Below are 20,378 nucleotides of genomic sequence, written 5' to 3'. Positions count from 1 at the left end.
ATCACATCTATTATCTTAGTAATTCTTACACAACAGCCCGTAAGTTAGGTTAATGTTGTTGCCCTCATATTGTAGATGGGTGACTGAACCTGAAAGGAGGCCACTAATGGAAGATGCTGCCTCAGAGAATGGCGAAATAGAGGAAAAGTGGTGCAAAGTCACCAGAATCTGATAACTAACAAATAACCTAACAGAAATGCAAGTCATTTAGGCCAGAAAAGTTTGTTTTGCACGTGAAACCTGGCGTAAGTACATCAGTTTGAATTCCAAATCTTATGGTTTTCTAGCTAATGTTGTCATGAGTTCTTGAGAGCTGATATCCCAAAAGAAACTGGGAGAAAGATAGCCGGGAGTTCCTCACCCATTTCACAAGGATGGGTCCAATTTGCTCCACTGTCCCATCTGGTCTTGTTGCTTCTCCCAGTCTCGCCAGAAAGTCTGCAAGATAAACACAAAAGGGTGTTGGCACCAGGACACACTTCTAGAGATATAAGTCAAGACATCTACATTTCAAAGGGTAACCAACTCTAATTCAGAATGGTGGGGATGACTTTTAGAGCCCTCGTTGTCTAAAGTCTGCATACTCGTAGAGACTGCCTCTTCCCATACATCCTTAGATCAGCAGGGGAAGCCCCGCTTTGCATCTACGATGAGGACTGTTAGGACACCTGAGCTGGGCTCTGCTCTGCAAGGCCCTTTCCTAGTGGGAAGCATCAGTCCCCCCATCAATGAGGGGCTTTTTCCACAGGCAGTTCTGTGCTGTTTTAAATGGATGGGTAGCTTTTTATGTGGAATGTTTATGTGGCTGATTGCAGACGTGGCATTGTTTTTAAAGCAATACACATTTTATCGCTCACTGTGTTTTGACTTGTAAGTTAGTTGGAGTTCTGTGAGAATTGACAGAGAATGTGACATATTCCTATTCATTTAAATACAGGAATCCAAGACACCACCGGGGGGGGGGGGGGGGCAGGCAACACTTACCTTCATGCAAAGGGATATAGGAATCCAAGTCCCCAAAAATGTGAGTGAGCTCTTCTTCAGACATAATGGACAGCTTCAACATGGGGTCATGGTAAGCCTGTTAACAAACAGGGATGAGAATTACCAAAGAGCATCTAACAGGCCATGGTAGTACAGCTGCACGGTGATGGGGAAGAGGGCAATAGGGCCATAGCTTAGAGGCAAGGCACACGCTTTGCTTGCAGAAGCTCCCAGGTTCAATCCCTGGGTAGGGCTGGGAAAGCCTCCTGTTTGAAACACTGGAGTGCTGCTACCAGTCAGCACAGGCAAGACTGAGCTAGACAGACCAAGGAGCCAAACTGTTCTAAGGCAGCTTCCTAGGCAATCTTGCATCCAACATTGCTGTGATCACAAAGCCCTAAAGAAGCCTCTGGCAAAAGTTCCCAAAGCATTTGGGGTTTGACCGTAGGATCAATGACCTTGAAAAAGCAGGCACGCTGCTTTCACTGTACTACGCTAGGGCCACATCTTGAACTTGCTTACTGTCAGGCTGGGAGAGGAGGACAAGCCCACAGATGTATTTATTGTAATAGATTTATATACCACCAAACAGATTTTAAAATATCTCTAAGCAGTTAAAATATCAAGATCCAACAGGAACATAAACGCAGCCACCAAGCTGCCAAGGCAGCAAATGCACAGTTCTCTTCTCTTACACCTCTCCTCTCCCATTTCCTGCAGGATGTAGCTTGTAAATAATCTCACTGAAATGTAGCAATCAACAAGGGAGCACCCAGCATAGTAACTAGTGCAAGGAATATGTTTAACCAGTTCCTTTCACGACATACTAGGCACAGTTCACTTCTCTCCAGAATGACTTCAGCCCAACCAAATACAACTACCACAGCATGGTTTTAGAAGCGCATTTGATCTTTGTGGAACATGGGGCCCTAATATTTGTGGTTGTTTTAAGACAATATATTGACTTGCAGTGTGAATTAAGTAGGGGAAAGTGAACTAAGTAGGGGGAAATGTGAACTAAGTAAGGGAAAGAGACCAACCTTTCTGGCAAGCTTCAGGTCTTCAATCAAATCCTGCTCACCCCGGGACATTTCATATATTGCCTGCCAAAAAAAGTGGGGAAGTGTAAGAACCATCTCCATCTTATTGCCCAGAAATTCCAACAAATGCTACACCATTTCTAGCTTCCTGAGCTTCCGATGGCTTAACAGACTGTTCCAGAGCCCAGTTATGCTGAAGGAGCAGAACTTTAGCCAATCTAGCCCCACCAATATCAGCAAACACATTTCAGATCAAGCAACCAGTCACTGTGGGGCCCACAAGGAGGGAGGCTCAACCGTCGTGTTGCAACCTCCCACCTGGGCTTAGCAGCCACACGGAAGGGAAAGGCTTGATTCATTGCTGAGAAAAGTAAACTCCTTGTCACGAAAGGAGGCTTTGAAGCTGGGACACCCAGCCAAATTAAATATTTAGGCCTTTCCATCGGGATGTACGTTCTACTTAAACATGAAGTTTGACCTCACTCAAGAGTGCTGAACTTTGGCCCTCTTCATCTCATTTGCCACTTGTCAGTGCTATTAATGCATATCTTTTGTTTGGGTCCTGTGTGAGTCACAGATTATAAATATACAAACACCAATTCTTATGTTTGATTTGAATAATATTGTCTCCTATGTTGAGCCATTGGCACAAAGAATGAAAAAATATCAGTCAAGATTTAGGAGGAGCAATTCAGTATTTAAGAGATGTTGAAAAAGAGAAAGACTTCCTTGTGATGAACAGAGCAATTCTTTTCCATTTGTCCATCATCATCTGCTACAAACTGAACAAGAGACCACCACCAGCAGCCTCTCTAAGCTGCAACACGGAAATTCAAGAACTGTGTTCTGAATATACACCATTTATGCAATGCTCTTGTTGTGAATTAAATTGCCCCAATTTGCATGCTTTATTCTAAGCATCAAACTAGTGCCTTCTGCAAATCTGGGAATTATGTTAGACAAGAAACTGGGAAACGGCAGGAAGAGAGATTGCCTAAGCGTGGGATTCGGGACATGACTGGAGTGGGGAGGACACACCAAGGCAGATTACAGAATTGTCACATCCTGAACACTGGCTCCCTCTCCTTATACCACGTTCAGGACACACCTCCCAAACCATGAGGGCTAGAAACATGTTGTCTTCTCAAATAAAAACCAAGATGCTCAGAAATCCAAATTCAGCACTGAATTCAAATAGCCCCATCTGTCTGCCAAGCAGATGCCTGAGGCTTGCTGTTGCTCAAATGGCAGCCTACCTCTTGGCGTTTGATTTCTTTGGTGCTCAGCGTCTCTTTCATGTTGACATCCAACGTCTCAGACCAAAGCACACTGTTTCTTCTTTTGGGAGGCGTCGGAGCAGCTGACCGACTACACAGCTTCTGGGCACTTCCTGGCGATTTGCTGTCACCACGAAGGGAGAATGACTATTGGACACAGTGGGGAAAAATAATTTGTATGCAGTCATGAGCATTAGGAGCTTTAAGGTAATTTCACAGATACTATACAGAAAAACAGCTGCGATGGTCTAGTGAGCATGGCAACACTATGCACAGGTGTACACACCACACAACATAGCCACACTAGCCTCACAAAGAATGCCTATGAAAATATCCTTAAGTCAGGTCTCAACAATTAGTCAAGCTAAACACAACCTACTAGAGTGCAACAGACCTCCTGGTGCCTGCCACGGACTCAACAAATAGATGAGTTGTCAAGCACCTGGCAGACCACAATACATGGGAGGTGGATTACAAGTTGTGCAAACCTGCCTTAAGACACTTCAGTCTTCACCCTTTCTGTAACCCCCAGCCCCGTCTGGGTGGAAAGTAGCTAATCTAACCACTGCAGATCCTTAAAAGAGAGTAAGTGAGCGCTAATCTACAAGTGTCTTCCTTGTGTCTTAGACCCTTCCCATCTCCACAATACAGAGTTTGAATTGCTGCAGGGGGTAAGGGTTAATTTAAAAGAACTGGCTGCGACTATGGTTCCAAGAACATAAATAGCATAATTCTACCTCTCCCACGTCTGGTGACATTAACAAGCCATGTGAGCTGTGTTCTTTTGTGGCTTGTAACAGTGCTAACATCCAGAACAAGCCCTGGCAGTATTTACACAGTTGGGGTAGATGGTGTATCTTACATGACAGGCTTTTCTGATGTCACGTTACTATTATGAACAGTCGGGTAAACTCAGACTTCAGCACATGCTACAGTATGTCACACATAGCCTTTAAGCATTGGCACAGGTGGCAGTCAGACATCCACCCCACACAGACACTGGCCTCAGCTTATGGGTTCTCCCTTATACAATTGTGCTGGGGTCTTGGCTGGGCTAAATCTACATGAACATATGCAGAGGTACTCAAGGGGAAAACAAAATTTTGCATCCAGAATCACGCGAATCTCATTTGTTCCAATGACCATTTTTATTTTTGTGCAGAAATGTGGGCATGGCAATTGAGACAAGCAACTTCAGGAGGTGTTCAGAAGGACAACGTTAGAAGCTTTGTGGAAGGAAAGGAATGCTAAACCCAAGTTCTCCAACTGGAAGAATTGGCCAAATATTCCTATGACTTTTTCTGCTGGCTTCACTAGCGGTAGCCTGCTGAATAGACACAGAGAAGGAAGACATGCCCTCTACCACAACCCCCTTCAATTTCCCCCCTGAAGAGATCAATGAGGATTAGAAACTAAGAAAGCTGAGGCCTGCAATTCTGCAGGAGCCATCAGATTCTGGCTTAGACATTTTCTACAGCAGGATAACACTTATTCCAGAGCCCATCCCCCATTGGCAACATCAGACCCACATCCTAAGCTCCCCTTTTACCTGTATGGTTTGCCCAAATCGTCGCACTGCACCATTTCTTACAGGAGAAATCAGGTTTGCCAAGGAGGTGACCCGAGCCAGAGGTCGGACGCGCTTATTGCTAGGCTCCTGCAAATAGATAAATGAGAGAACAAGTTGTACTGGTGGTTTACTCAAGGTTCAGTGCACCGACAGTGTCCAGACTGCCTTGGGGGCAGGAGAGCAGCACAGAGCAGGATTACAGAATACATTAAACCATGCTGCTCCAAAGCACACAGGCCGCTTTGAGACAAATATTTTGTTTAAGCACTTAAGTTATAATTGAGTTACAAACAAGTTGTTCAGGTTAGCAAGAAACTGGGATAACAAAGTCCATTGTAGTCAGGACAACCAGGGCTGTTTTCCGGGAACATGTTTTTGGAGTTCCTTGCCTGCTTTCCTGTGTGCATGGTGTGGGTTTTTTCTTTGCCTTGCCCTGTAGTTTATGCTGGATGTTTAAATAAAATCCATCAACCATAACAGTTTAAAGTGTCTCAGAAATGGCTCAAGACAGAAGTACATTGCAGCAAAGTACATGAAAGAAAAGCCTAGTTAACTATTGATGGGGGTGAAGGAAGGAACAGAGCCCCTGCCCTGGAAGATGACTCCAATTTGTCAAGAACTTTTACACACACACGCACATGCGTTTATGTGATGAAGCAATCACTGGCATGTTACCACCTGTGTACCACTACAGAAATGCTGCCACTATCGGGTGATGTGCAGGAGGCAAAGAGGGGGCTGGGGGACGACGACATAGCCTTGTGTTTTCTCGTCTTCCTATGCTTTTCTCGGAAAGAAGGGAATGCTGGCTGCAGTGTTCCCACGTACAGATAAAATAGGAGTACTGCAGAAGAACCAAACACCAGCACTTCAAAATACAGTTCCTCGAGCCCTGTAATAATGCATTATCCCCACAACAAAATACATTTAGATCCCCAGAACACAGAAAAGTTGCAATTGTGCATTTATTGTGTATGGGGGAAATGCTGAAAGGCCAAAATAGACAGATTGATAAAATACCTTAAAACCATACAGTGGAGGCCTGTGTCACTGCCAGGGGTGACTTGAAAGAGGTAGCACCTTACTTTATTGTACAACTTGCCCCAAACAATGGCAACAAGGATTTCCCCTCATCACCCTCAAGAATACAATTTGCTTTCTCTTTGCTCTAACTCTCCTCTTTTGATTCCACTTTCAGTTCCAACTAAGTTTCCTTTCTCCTTTTAGAGTACAAGCACTTGGGCAGAGTCATGTCAACATGTTAGTTTTTGTACAGCAAAGAGCATATTGTTAAGTTATATGTTCCTAACGGCAGCCATGACATTCTACCCTTGTATTTTCAAGGGGGAATAGACCACATCCTGGTTATTTTGTTGGTCTAACCAATTTTACAAGTGAACAAGGCTGCAGCTGCACTCATGTCCTACTTGTGGGTTTCCCAAAGCAGCTGGGCGGCCACTGTGTGAGCAGAATGCTAGACAAGATGAATCTTTGGTCTGATCTAGCATGGCTCTTCTTGTGTCCTTAAGCCAAAGAACAGAAGAATAACCCAACATAAGACTGTGTGTAAGCCTATTTTACACCAGCAAGAAGTCAATCTCTTTTTGATATTTTGACCAGAGGAGATTTTCCCCTAGAGAAGCCAGAAAGGTAGAGAAGGAAAATATTACTATGGGAATTAAATATTAGTAGTGGAACTCACTTCCATCACAGTTCCTGTGTGCAGATAGCTGCTACAACAACTGGGTTTGAGGGTTTTTGCTTCTGTGTAGTAAAAAGGAAGTGGGAGAACCAAAAAAGGAGAAGGACTGAGTTGGTCAGATTTTACTGTCATCTCCTGGAGTGCAATTCAGAAATAGCTCTGCTGGAATCAGTTAGCACTGCCCCAAAGAACAACAATGCTTTGCTGTCCCATTAAGATACCAAGGAACTCAGAGAAATGATGTCATGCATTCCATGCAAGTGGGGGTGGAAGAGAGCAGTATCTATTTCCAGGGTGACTGAAGTAGCCAACACACACACATAAAAAAAACCCATTTCAGCAGAGCAAACTCCCCCTCTAGCTGATTTGCACTTTCATACTGTACTTTATGGGGGGAACCACCAAACATTTGCCATTTAAGGTCCTATGGATGTACCCAATACTAATATTTTGTGAAGATTATTTAGATGTATAACCTGCCATATTATCAAAGCTCAAGAGAGGTAACCATATTTCCTATTTAATTTGTTCTTACAATGAACCTCTGTGAAAAAGGCTGCTTTTATTCCCGCTTTATAGATATGGAAGAGGCTGAGGGACAGTGACCAACCAATGAATTTGATCTACCAAAGACCAGGATTTCAGCTACAGTCTGATCAGGTCTTCCTGCCATGACATCCAGTCTGACTCAGAGAGCAGCAGGCTGAACTTGGATCTGGGAGCACTAGGCTGAAGTCTCACTTCTGCCACTGCACAGCTTTGGACAAGTCACGTTATGGGTTTATGAACTGCCACTCAACAATTAGGCAGAATCATACCAAAATCATACCACACTAGAAACAAACAAAACTGGTCAGAGCTGTGCTTTGTGGGGTGGGGGAAAGAGCTCCCCCCCCTCGCACACATCCTCCAACATCATTTTGGTAATTAATGTTCATCTTCTCTTCCAGACTCATTCTCATCTCTGGCAGAAGCTTCCACATGAACTCTAAAAATCTGCATCAAACCACATACATTTTGACTCCTTCCTGCTAGGAGATGGAAGGCAAGTTTTGAGTTCCAGAGTTATAGTAGTTAACAGCATGCCTGTTTTCATTTGAACTACTTCTTCAAGTTGTGTATTTTAAAGAAAAAGAGAGAAAGAGACAGAGACACTGCACTATCTGGAATCCTTGCCTATTCACAGGTGGAAAACAGCTTTCACACTCCAATAAGGAGCAAGCAGAGGAGAAAAGAACTTAAAGCATTTCCCCAAAGGCTTCTTTTGCCTCAGAGAACAAATCAATCATGTTCAAAGGAGGCCTTTGAAATGAACCTGAAACAGTTTTTTAGGCAAGGAAGTACAAAGGCCAAGAACACTTGGGTAAGGTGGCCTTGAGAATGGCAATACAAATTAATGCAAATGAGATGCAAGTGGAGGAACTCAGAGGCACAGGTTTTATGCCACTCAGGACAAGAGGTTGCCACTTGACAGCCACATTTGGAAGTTTGTTTCTAGGTAGACTAAAGCATGATCCCACAATATGATCTGTTCAATAGCTCTTGGAATATACCACATGGTATCTACACACTCTCCAATGGTGTGCACATTACTGAAGACAAATGTTTTTCTCCACCATTTTGTCATAACTACATGTCATCTCCTAAAGGCTGTGAGGGATGTGGACAATGAAGCTGCTCAGCATGTAATCCCAAAGAAACTAGTGGTCTCACTGGAAGTAGGAACTCTTCTCTATCACACATATAGCACACAAATTAGCCAGTAAATGCTTTAAAAATAGCCAAAAGAATCCTGGTGAATGGACAAAGAATTGTCCTCAAAAAGGCAGCTACTCTAATTTTTGGAGACTCCTTCACCAAGTCAAGATGCTAATCACAGAGTGTGCACACACTTCTAATGGCATATCTGTTCAGCAAGAACAGCAGCAACCCAACACATCCACAAATATTTACTGTAAATTATAACAACTGCCCAAATTAAGGCAGTATATCAAATGGCAAAAAATCCCCACTTGACATGTAAGAGATGCCCACCCTAGTCCAGTTCTTAACTTTCTCAGTCCAGCCATCTCAGGTAGCACATTTGAGGAAAGCCACTAGAAGCTGGGTTCAAGATCCATGACCAGCCAGGGCTGACAATACTGAACCTTTGGATTGACTGATAGCATAGAAGGGCCTCTTTCTATGGTTGCTTTAGCTTAAGCACTAAGCCTCCTGTTCACAGAAGAGCATTTAAGAACATCAAACAGAAATATAAAAGGAGAGTTTACTGATAAATATCTTGAAATTTGCTGTCAGGTGGTTTATTTCACTTCCTCAGCTTCTAAAAATCCTTGTGCGTATTGTGTCAGAACACTTAAAGAGTTCCACTTTTATTAAAGCAGAACTATTGAATCATAAAGAAACCACCAGTGCTTCCGGACAGGATGTCTTATGTCACACAAGCCGTTGCTTATGGTACATTTGACTTTTGAGTTCTCATGACTCCCGCTATCTTAAGAGAAGATACCTTGAGGCAGTGCATTTCTACAGGATTAAAATGCTTTCATCACATGTCATAGCATCATACACACAAAATAATCCTGCAGGAATTATACAAAAACTAATTTACTCAATATAGGAATGGTCATAAATATGAGTCCCCATCTGGAGAGTAACCTGTGAAAATGCATCTCTCGTTTCTCCACATGAATAAGCCCACTAGCAGTCAGAGAAACAAGTCATACCATACTCCACTACATGATCATACCCTCCTGTATTTATTACACAGTAGTGCTTGAAACGCACTAGCTTACTTGCTGAGTAAGCATTACAGAACAAAACTTTAAAAACAAATCTTGACACTACAAGTTGGGAAGAGTGGAAGAAAGAATAATACAGAAGAGGAACAAGCCATCCTAGATGGGGGGGCAGGTGCTGAAATATCAAATTCCATGGACTAAGGCTCAGTTGCTTCAGGTTCCTTCAGTGAGGAATGGGGGGGGGGGAGATACAGAAAAAAAACATCTTTTTCAGCTACTGTAACTTTTTCCACATCGGCTGGTGAAAGCTAGTAACAAGTGTCATCTTTTAGGGCCATAAACAATCCCTGGCTCCTCCTCATTTTTGCTATAGGGATACCTCCCTCTTTTTAATAGATACATCTAGACTGAGATCACCCAGTGGGTTTTAAAACACTCGTGAACAGCTTCCTTTTACAGGAAGGACAAGAGACACAAACTTGGCACAGTATTAAAGACGCTGGACCTGCCTGCTGCAGTGATCGGTTTCCTTAGTGGAATTCGGCGGTAAGAGAAGCTTTCCCTGAAAGGTCCATAACCAGCAATTTTAAAACAAAGTTTACAAGACTCAGAAGGTCAAGAAGTGCGACTGAGCTCTTTCTACTCATGACTCTACCATGCACCTTAGCCTATAGGCATCAATCCAGAAACTCGATAGGTTTATAGCTTTCGTCCACATCTCTACCTATAAACTGATCACATTTACCTAGCAGGAGATCCCGCTGACTTCCCGGTAAATTTCACCCCGACGGAAAAGCAGCTTCGTTTTGGTCAATGTGCTTACAAGCAAGGCGTCAAACGAATCGCCTCTTCGCCCTCTTACACATGCAGCGCAATCCCTTGCAGACCTACTCAGCAGTAAAGCCCACAGCGTTTTAAAGGGCTTGCTCTTTCGTGCGCGAACGTAAGAGGCATCCTTTGAGTGCCTAAGCGGAACCTCGCTGGTCACTTAACGCTGCAGCGTTTCCTTAATGACTCTCGCAATTCCCTTACCTCTTGTTCCCTGAAAGACTGGTTCTGTGCATCTATCACCCGAATAGTCCTCTTAATGGGGAGCAACCCCCCGGCGTCATCGTGAGCCACCATATCCCCCCCCCCCTTTCCCAAGGCTCCTTCGTGCTTGGGGTTTTCTTTAATCCACTCGGCACGATGCAGCCAAAGAAACGGCTACTCGGCCGCGAGCTGCCCTTTGCCGCGATCGGAGACCTGGAGGAGCGCCATCCCGCTTGCGGGTGATTCGCTGGGAGACGCTCTGAGCAGGCAGCTCCGAGGCGCGCAGTCCAAGGGGCAGTGGGCGGAGCGCCCGCGCAGGCGGGGGGCTGACTCCCAGGCACTCGGGAGCCATTGGCTAGCCGGGCCACGGGCACGCCCACCCTCTTCAGGTTCCACGCGGCAGTGCCGAGCCCTCGCTAGGTAGCGCTTCCTCTACGCACACCGCCTCCTGATACGTTGCGACACGTTTGGAGCAAGGGGCGCTTTGCGCAGAGGTAATGAGCAAGAAGTTAGCCCTAACTCCCGTCTCCGGGACGAGATCTGAGCCGAGTGGCAGAGCCCTTGCAAAGCCCCCCCCCCCGCCCCGCGCGCATCAGTTAGCCCTAACTCCCGTCTCCGGGACGAGATCTGAGCCGAGTGGCAGAGCCCTTGCAAAGCCTCCCCCCCGCCCCGCGCGCATCAGTTAGCCCTAACTCCCGTCTCCAGGACGAGATCTGAGCCGAGTGGCAGAGCCCTTGCAAAGCCCCCCCCCCCGCCCCGCGCGCATCAGTTAGCCCTAACTCCCGTCTCCAGGACGAGATCTGAGCCGAGTGGCAGAGCCCTTGCAAAGCCCCCCCCCCCCCCCGCGCATCAGTTAGCCCTAACTCCCGTCTCCAGGACGAGATCTGAGCCGAGTGGCAGAGCCCTTGCAAAGCCCCCCCCCCCGCGCATCAGCCCTAACTCCCGTCTCCAGGACGAGATCTGAGCCGAGTGGCAGAGCCCTTGCAGAGCCCTTGCAAAGCGCCCCCCCCCCCGCGCATCAGTTGCCAAAATAGACGCTTGCTGCCTTGGGGGTACCAGGGAATAAGGCCGCCACTCGAAGCACGTTTACCGAGAAGCCAGGCCTTCTCTATTCAGCGGGCCTTACTTTCAAATCAACGTCCCTAGGAAAGACCTGTAAGAGAAACTAACCGCCTAAGTAGGTGCACGGGATTGCGCTCGTGTAACCCTATCCTAGTGCATACTTACACGGAACTATATTCCGCCGGGGCTTACCCCAAAGTAAAGGTGCGTAAGGACTGCTGTAGTGTGACCCGATCCTATCCGGGCATACTCGGAAGTGAGTTCCACCGAGTTTCGTGGCGCTTACTCCCAAGCAAGTGTTCATAGGGTTTCAGCATTAATCCTATGAAGTAAGCCAGGCAGGACCAATTTGGAACTTCCGAGTAAACATACTGGGCCTGCAGAGCGGCAATCTTATGCACACGCTTATTTGAGAGCAAGCCCCCAGAATCCAGTGGAACTTAAGTTTGGTGTAAGCATGCACGGGATCGGCTTTTACGACCAGAAATCTATCCACTTAGGTGGGAGTATGTCCTACTAATGGTAGTGGGGTTTACTTCTGAGTAAATATGCATAGGCTCAAGTCAAATGTAAACTGCTTAACCAATGAGATGTTCCAAGTAGGTAAACAAGTGTTCTGGAACAATGCACTTCGGGGGTGGAACCAGCTCCTTTAATTTAAGGCCTGGCTTCTTACCACTGTTTACCGCTGTGTGACAAGAGATACCTGCTGGAATGCTCTTTTACACAACGAGTTTGCATCCTTTACATCCCATTACTCACTCAGGGGATGTTTTGTGCTGAAGGGCACCCTAGAAATATCTAAATAAACTTAGTTTTCCTGAGGGGCACATTTAGAGCAGTTTTATCAGAACTGTTAAAAAAAAAAAGTCACTGCAGCTCTAGTGTCCCTATAAAAATCTGCTTAATTTGCAAAGTGTCCAGGTATTATCAGAAAGCAACAACAAGCCTGACAGGTAGTTCCAAAGCAACTGGGAGTCTTTTGACTGAGCAGCAGGATATAAATGCTTTGAATAAATAACCTTCCACTCAGGCACAACATTTCCATAAGCTACTTATGGGAAATAGCAATTCTATGTGTATTTACTTGGGTGTAGCTCCTACTGATCTGTGTCAGGCAAGCTTTCATGTAAACATGTATAAAAAGGTAAGGGTGTCCCCAACCAGTCATGTCCGACTCTAGGGTGCGGTGCTCATCCCAGTTTCTAAGCCGAAGAGCCAGCGCTGTCCGAAGACGCTTCCGTGGTCATGTGGCCGGCATGACTGAACACCGAGGTGCACGGAACGCTGTTACCTTTCCCGCTGAGGCAGTACCTATTTATCTACTTGCAATTTCTTGCTTTCGAACTGCTGGGTTGGCAGGAGCTGGGACTGAAGACGGGAGCTCACTCCATCACGCAGCACTCGGGTCTCGAACTGCTGACCTGCCAACCTTCCAGTCTGCAGTTCAGCATCTTAACCACTATCAGATGCCAAAGAAGGGAAGGTTCCTTTTTTCCTGTGCCTTTAACAGCTACATCCAAGTTGGAATTTTAGCAGATGAAAATTTTCTTGCTCCTGCAGGAATGGCTGCAGCCACAAAAATGCCCTCCTCTGTCACACCGGTATGGCTGAGAAGAGTCTTCTCCTCCTTTGCACCTGATCACTCTAGCCAAATCAGTTCCCAACAGTTCAATCTGCCTGAATGTGAAGTGATGTGGTGTTGGACTTTAATCAGCAAAATCTGGGTTTAAATACCTGATAAAAGAACAAAGTTCACTGGGTGACTTTGGGCCAGTTGCCTAACTTACCTTATAAGGCTATTGTGAAGATAACCTGGGGAAGTACCCTATGTATGCTGCTGCTACCCCAACATCCTTGGGAGGAAGAGTACAATACTGGATGGACAGAACGGAGTTCAATGGTGCTTACTGCATTAACAGTGTGATCTATACAAGTCTACTTAAAGTCCCACTGAGTTCAATGGAGCTTACTCTCAGGTAAGTCTGTCTAGGACTGCATCCCAAGCTTCACTTGTTTGATTAGACAGGTTATTTCACGCACAAAAACTCATGCCTTGCCCTGTCTCTAAAGTGTCAAAAGTAATTTGTACATCCAGATTTTGAACCCATTACATGAGAACGCACCCATTCCTGCAGACATCTCAACAGGATTTGTAGCCCAGTAGCGGTGCTCAGGCTCATAATATTCAACCTCAATTCAGCAGAAACAGGCTATTCCTGAGCATGTTTACTCAGGAGTAACTCAATGCATTCTATGGGGCTTACTCCTACATAAACATGCACTGGATTGCAGCCTTAAATGTGTTTATTCATAAATTATGGGCATTGTCCTTTGCTGGTACAAACAGTGCCCATTCTCCCTAAACTAGGTAGCAGTGATTTGTTTTAGATTAGACTAGCTTCCTTTGGTGTTCAAATACACAAGTCCTCAATATTTGCAAAGCCAAATGGAATGAGAAAGAGAGGAAAACCCAACTAAACTGTTACTAGATTTTCTCCTGCAACATATATAGCTGTGTAAGCTACAGGTAATTGTTTCAGAAGCGCTTAATGAAACTAGAGCCCCAAATTAATGTATCCTGCACTCTTTGTTCTCCAAGAGGCATGCCCAGGCAGCTGACCATGAAACTCGATATATGAATATGTATTTTATTTTGTCCTATAAATAACTATGCCTACTGTAGGGGGTTTGAAAAGCTTGCACTATTCTAAACTTCAGGATGGTCCAGTAGGAAGAAAATCATTACATCAGCTCAGTGGCCCAAACAATTTTAGCAGACGTTGGATGCAGGGTTTCAGCACTTCTATTCTGAGTGCAGAGGGCTGCCTTGCTTGACAATATGGGTCAGCCTAAACATTTTGCTTCCTTTAAGACCTGCAATTCCTAGAGATGCATCCCCTGTAAAGCTATGGAGGGTGAAGGTATGCAACTCTCAGCTTATGCAAGGCTGCCACGTGATCCAAGGCTTGGTCCCCAGCACCCTCTGTAACACTGAAAGGGCACCTAGGCGGCAGGTTGCCTCAGTGACATCTTAATATAAAATGGCTTGTGGAGTTTGGCTCATTCTGGGCACAGGAACCAGCATGGGCTGTATTATCCATGTGGCTGGGCCCCTATGGCAAGCACGGGGGCATCAGAGGGAAAACAGATGCTTCTGTTTGCACGGGGTGTTTCCTTCTGCTGTCTCAGGTGGACATCGCAACAACCACATAGGAAACTACTTCTTTGGAAGTATCCTATGACTGTTGTTCTGTGGGGTCAACATGCCTGCATGGACTCTTTTTTAACTTTTGAAGAATTAAGCACAATTCTTCATTCTGCCTAACGAAGATGGTTCATAGAAGTGACAGCATGCATATGCCTATTGACACCAAAAGTTGGCTCTCTAGAACAGCCTTCCCAACCTGCCCCCCCCCAGATGTGTTGGCCTGCAACTCCCATCATTCCCAGCCAGCAGGGCCACTGGAATGATGAGAGTTGCAGTCCAACACAACTGGAGGGCACCAGGTTGGGGAAGGCTGCTCTAGAATCTGTTACCTTGCCCATTTTGCATCTCAAGATCACACAAGCCTTGCTATGACAGGTCATGTGTTTTCTGGTACTGATCTTCCCTCTTCCCTACCCTGATGTACTCAGTTCCCAATGAAATTCATGTCATCGGAGCTGAACCTGTCCTATATTTAGAGATTTTAAAAGGCAATGGGAGGAAGAGCCTCTAGTGAAACTGAGACAGGTGGAGTAGGAGAAATACTCTAGGCATTCAACTAGGCTCTTGATTAGTGACATTTCTGAAACCTTGGCCTTTCCCGAAGTAATGAGAAAATATAGTTTGATCCTCCCAAGTTGCAACTAAAGCCACATTAAAGCTTAATTAAAAGGAGGGAATATCAGGCTTTGGACGGTAGCCAAAATAAGCCCCCGTGTTAGTATAGAAATGCAACCCTCCTTTGCTTCCCAGGAATTTTTATTTACACAGAAGCTTGATTAGACTTTGGTAGCCACCCCACCGTACAGTTGCTCAGAAGTATCTTCCACTGAATTTAGTTGGAGAGGGGCCACAGCTCAGTGGTAGCACATGCCTAGCACGCACAAGGTCCCGGATCCAGTTCCTGGCATCTCCAGCTAAAAGGAGATCAGGTAAGATAATGCGGAAAGAACTCTGCCTTGGAGAGCCATTGCTGGTCAGAATAGACAATACCGAGCTAGATGGACATATGGGATGACTCAGAAGGCTGGTTCATATGGTGGGACTTGCGCCTCAATAAACATGCATAGGATCAAAGCCTTAGGATGGGTCTTCTTGTGCTACTCCAGCTTCACTACAGCAGCAGAAGTAGCATATAATGTAAAGAAAGGTGGCAAATACCTCTGCTGCCACCATGTATTAACCTATGAAAACATCAACTGAGTAGTCTGCAGTGCAGATGTTATTTGGTTGTGTAGGAGCATGCAGCGAACACGCAACTTTTTACTAGAGATGTATCCTTACTTCAGTTCCTCTGCAAGTTCATTCTTTCATTTTTTCCACTTGCCTGCCCTACCGAGTCTGCCTCGTGCACTCCAAGTTCCTTGCTTTGTAAGAGGAGCTGCTTGGGATTGTTTGGAGAGCTGCAAAATGTTCAGGGCCACAAAAGTGTTCAGGGCCACAAAACCACCTCATTCTTAGTCTCAAGAGCTAACGGAAAGCACCACTTTCACAAAAAGGTTCTCTCTCGCAGGAACTACCTGCCTCTCTCCAGGTGTTCAGATATAACCCATTTGATCTTGGGAAGCTGGATAAGGATGTGAAAATTTCAGCTTTTGGTATTATGTTTGCCAACGTAAGAGAGGGAAGACACATTTGTTCTTGTTGAGTTTATGTCGGTGTCATTTTAATTTTCATCCCTGCCCATCTGGCTTAGAGCATAAAACAAACAAAAACAAAATCTGCAGGAAAAAAGTTATGTAATGAGGGAGGGAGGGAGGGAGGGAGGGAGGGAGGGAGGGAGGGAGGGAGGGGTGTGTGTGTGAGAGAGAGAGAGAGAGAGGGATAGAGACAGAGACGGAGGGAGGGAGGGAGAGGGAGACAGAGCACAGTGCTGCCATAAAAGTGGGTGTTACAAAGACCCAGTGATGGATGTAAAATTCTTTAAATGTTCAAGAAGTGCAGTATAAATGCTAAGTAAATATGTTTTGGATGCTACGCCCCAGTGGTGTATTGAATATATGTGCTGGTGTTGCTTAATTCTTAAAAGAGGGAAAGATGGGAAGAAGGGCCATTTGTTTGGCACTGCTGAAAGGTAACAGCCATTGGGCAATCTTTCCCTCAACCATCACCTGGCAGCAGCCACTCCATCATTCCATGCAGCAGAAAGAGAAACAGGAAGGAGGGCCGTTTCTTCACCTCTGCTGACAGAACAGTTGGCTCATCCACAGCCTGAACCGTTTCCATTCCAGCTAGTCATTATAGGAACTATTATTTAAGTTTAAGAATTGGTGCCTATTTTATTTTTCTTCTTCCCTCTTCATCTCCTTTTCCTTTTTATCATTTAGATTGTAAGCCAATGGGCAGGGAGGGACTGTGTTGTTTTTACTGATTGTATAGAAGTTGCTCTAGAATTGATTGTATAGAAGTTGCTTCACCTTTTTGGTGAAGAGCAGGGTAAAAATGCTTTACATAAATGTAATTAAACAAATGAAAAATGGTAAAAATGCTTTACATAAATTTAATTAAATGAATGAATGGCTTAGAATTATCTTGGAAATATGCACCAAAATCCATTTCATCTCCCAACAGATTGAAAGAACTATATCATATCCAGCTTCCATATCTACTTCCAAAATCAAGTATTGTGCCAGCATCCACTTTGGCACCAGTCTCTCACAACACAGTTCTTTGTTTTGCTAGCCTTCCTCACACCCATAGGAGTCTCATCTTTAACTTATCTATTCCATTCTGGTGGTCATACAGTGGGAGAGAATACTGGACTCATAACACCAAATCATGATATGTCATTATAAGGATGAGCAGAGCCACTTGAGAGGAGATTTTAATCTTCTGCTTCTAGATTGTAGTAAACCATATAGTTTACATTTTCACCCAAATATTGCGAACCATAGTTCCCCACGGTGGACAAAATAGCAACTGTGGTTTGCTGCAAGCTAGAAGTGGAAGATTCTAATCTCTCCCCCTCATGTACAAAAGGAGGGGGAAAAGTTTACAAGCCCAAGGTCTGCTGCTAGTCATTGTTATAAATGACAAGCCATGGTTTGTCACTACATCAAAAGTGAGCCCATGTCTCTGTTGGTCCATTCTTTTCTCCAAGGAACCCAATTGCAGGAACCAAATGGATGACCTCACACTTGAGTCCTAACTAAATCCCCCTTTTAAGGACATAAAATATAAGGAAAATAAACATTTTCCTTTCCCCATCTCAAATATTTGTCTTTTGTTTTTTTATTTAAAAAAAGGGCACACATTGACTCTAAAAACTCACTTCAAAGGGCCAGGTCGACATATCCAAGAAGCTGCTCTAATTTCACTGGCTTTTCAGATGCTCAAGAAATTATCAAGTTCTCCCTTCAGCCAAAGCATCCTATGGTGTGCAGGATATTAATACATCCAGATTCGTGTGCAGGTCACTGTCAACGCAGCTAGCTCCCAGAGCAACTCCCAAAGAACTCCACCAGACCACATCTAGCCAACAGAAAGGCAGGCATAGCAAGGCAAATGTAACTAACAAAAGGACAACCCTACTAGCAGAAGAGCAGTTCTGTAGAGTCACATGAGAACTTGTCATTAAGTAATTAACACTAATTCTGCATCTTAAGCATTTGACAATGGGTTACATAAGCAACTGCATTTTGTGGATGCTTACATGTTCTCTTGTTACAGAAGACCTGGATGAGGAAGACCATCTACTGCCATCTTTGCCAATCTGGGACTCACCTATGGGGTGCTGGTTTCCATCTGTCCAAACACTTCCAATATGTGGGATGAAGCCGACCCATGATGAATGTTAGTTGAACATGTAAATAAGCCTTTAACCTATTATGACACAACCTTTTTCCTGGGAAGTATTGGAGGCCCTGAAGAGTAATTTATGACCATGTAAAGTGCCTTGGGAGTGGACAGCTGGTGATGCTTTTATGCTGCAAGGCAGACACAGGCAGTCATAGTAAGTGGGTGTGATGATTCTCTATAGTGGCATTTATTGGAACTAGTCACATGTGGACAATTTCCAGCTCTGAGAAGAAAGGCCCACACAAGCATGCCAAAAAGCAATGCCAAAAGGGCTGTTCTTCTTACCCAGCTGCAGTTGGGTACATTTTTATCCACCATTCGTCCAAGGAGCTCAAGGTGGTGTGCATATTCTGCCCCACCCCCCTGCCCCGTATTATCCTCACAATACTCCCTATGAGGTAGCTTAGGCTGAGTAGGACAAGGTTACCTAGTGAGCTTCATGGATCAGTGAGGTTATGAACATGGGTCTCCCCAGTCCTCGTCCAGCACTCTAACCACTACACCACACTAGCTCTAATTTGTCCAGAAGCAGGAGGACTAATAACAAAACAGAAGACAAGCAAGTCAAGAAATGCTCCTGTTGGGACATTTATGGTCCTCCAGCATGTACTAAATTTCTCTTTGCCTCCCACTACACTCTGCCCCACACATTGGGGAGTATGGAAACAATATTAACTCTTAAGGGTGGATTCACAGCTTCATATTAGGTAGGACCCACACACAACTGGCTTCAGAAGGCATGGATACCATATATGCCTGCCTGAGAACTGAGATCTGTTGGAAGGGCCCTCCTCTGCATCCCACCAGCGCGAGACATACACTATGGTGGGACGTGGGAGAGGGCCTTCTCTGCTGTGGCACCCCAGTTGTGGAATGCCCTCCCCTTGGAGGCCTGATTGGTGCAGACACTGGTTTCATTTCAGCGCCAGGTAAAAACATGGCTTTTTACCAAAGCCTTTGAGGGCTAAATGCATCCCCTAAAGTACCACACTGTTCTGTTTTATTGTTTTAGACTTTAATTGGTATTAGCTTGTTTAATGTTTAATATGTTTGTAGCTGTTTAAATTATTTGTTTTATACTGTTTAAATTGATTTCATCTGTACACCACCCTGAGATCATAATGATATAGGGTGAGATATAAAAGTTTTAAATAAATAATAATAAAAAATCACAGCCTGTGCTTGCAAACCTACATTTTGGTAACTCAACTTCCATCTACCATACAAAAGATGACCAAGTTCCATGAGGATCTCCCAAAATGTTTTTAATGGAAATCCTTATTTTGTAAGCAATCTTCAGGAGAGTTTGTTCCTAAAAGGTGGAACAAAAATAATTAAAAGTGTGAGTAGGGATGGGAGGGTGTTAAAGCAAGAGGGGAAAAGGTTAATCCACTTTAAGATGGAAAAATGCGGCACATGCAGCAGAATGAGCAGGGACCAAGACTGTAGAATGGATTGCATCACTTCAGATTGTAGGTAGAGGAATCATACTTTTGATTGCTCCCCTACATCTAGCTCCCTGCAAGTAGAAAAGTAGTACAGCAGTGGGCAGGGTGAGCTAGAATCTCCCCCTCCAAAGTGCTATTGTTTTCTCGCAGGGAACATTGTGTTGTTGTTTTAAATTAAGTGAGGGAGTTCATGCAGTCAGAACCGATACACTATACTCCCTCAGAATTCTACCACCTTATTCTGATTTTGGCCTTTGAAATAGTAAACAAAACATTGGCCCATCACTTATTCTAGGAAGAAGTTTTAAAAATTTACATTTTCTTGTAGTAAAGTCTGGGGAACCATAGCTCTTTTTAGCCACTGCCTTCTGCAAAGGTGTCCTCTATCAAATGCTATGACCAGAATGCACATACCTTGAGAAAATTACCTCTCATTTAAGCACTTGGGGAAAGCACAGGGATTTTGTTCAAATTTTGGTGCTAGCAGGAAGTCAGACCATATGACCAGTTTGGCCA

At 44.7% G+C, this 20,378-nt stretch overlaps 1 protein-coding gene and 1 long non-coding RNA gene across 3 annotated transcripts in view; one reads left to right on the top strand and one right to left on the bottom strand.

Moving 5' to 3' along the window:
• Positions 1-20,378, bottom strand: part of NET1 (neuroepithelial cell transforming 1) — a 69,207-nt gene that overhangs the window by 6,675 nt on the left and 42,154 nt on the right. The window contains exons 1-6 of one of the 2 annotated variants that reach the window (XM_084808996.1): positions 10,347-10,607; positions 4,851-4,958; positions 3,281-3,448; positions 2,025-2,087; positions 985-1,081; positions 362-438 (exon numbers count right to left, since the gene is read on the bottom strand). In XM_084808996.1, coding sequence (XP_084665122.1) covers positions 362-438; positions 985-1,081; positions 2,025-2,087; positions 3,281-3,448; positions 4,851-4,958; positions 10,347-10,439 — 606 coding nt within the window. In that variant the 5' untranslated portion in view covers positions 10,440-10,607. Of the gene's footprint in view, positions 1-361; positions 439-984; positions 1,082-2,024; positions 2,088-3,280; positions 3,449-4,850; positions 4,959-10,346; positions 10,608-20,378 lie in introns of those variants that run through there. The other variant, XM_084808997.1, reaches the window with a different exon arrangement.
• On the top strand, positions 10,780-19,606 carry LOC146339290 (uncharacterized). Its single transcript, XR_014784220.1, has 3 exons — positions 10,780-10,840; positions 12,972-13,387; positions 18,286-19,606. It is a non-coding gene; the product is annotated as an uncharacterized LOC146339290 (long non-coding RNA).

The sequence above is a fragment of the Heloderma suspectum genome, chromosome 7 (assembly GCF_057233095.1).
Source record: "Heloderma suspectum isolate Gila_16-S chromosome 7, 16-S_ref, whole genome shotgun sequence".
NCBI classification, from domain to species: Eukaryota; Metazoa; Chordata; class Lepidosauria; order Squamata; family Helodermatidae; genus Heloderma; species Heloderma suspectum.
Note: the sequence above shows the minus strand (reverse complement) of the source record. Positions and strands in the feature narration are given on the sequence as shown.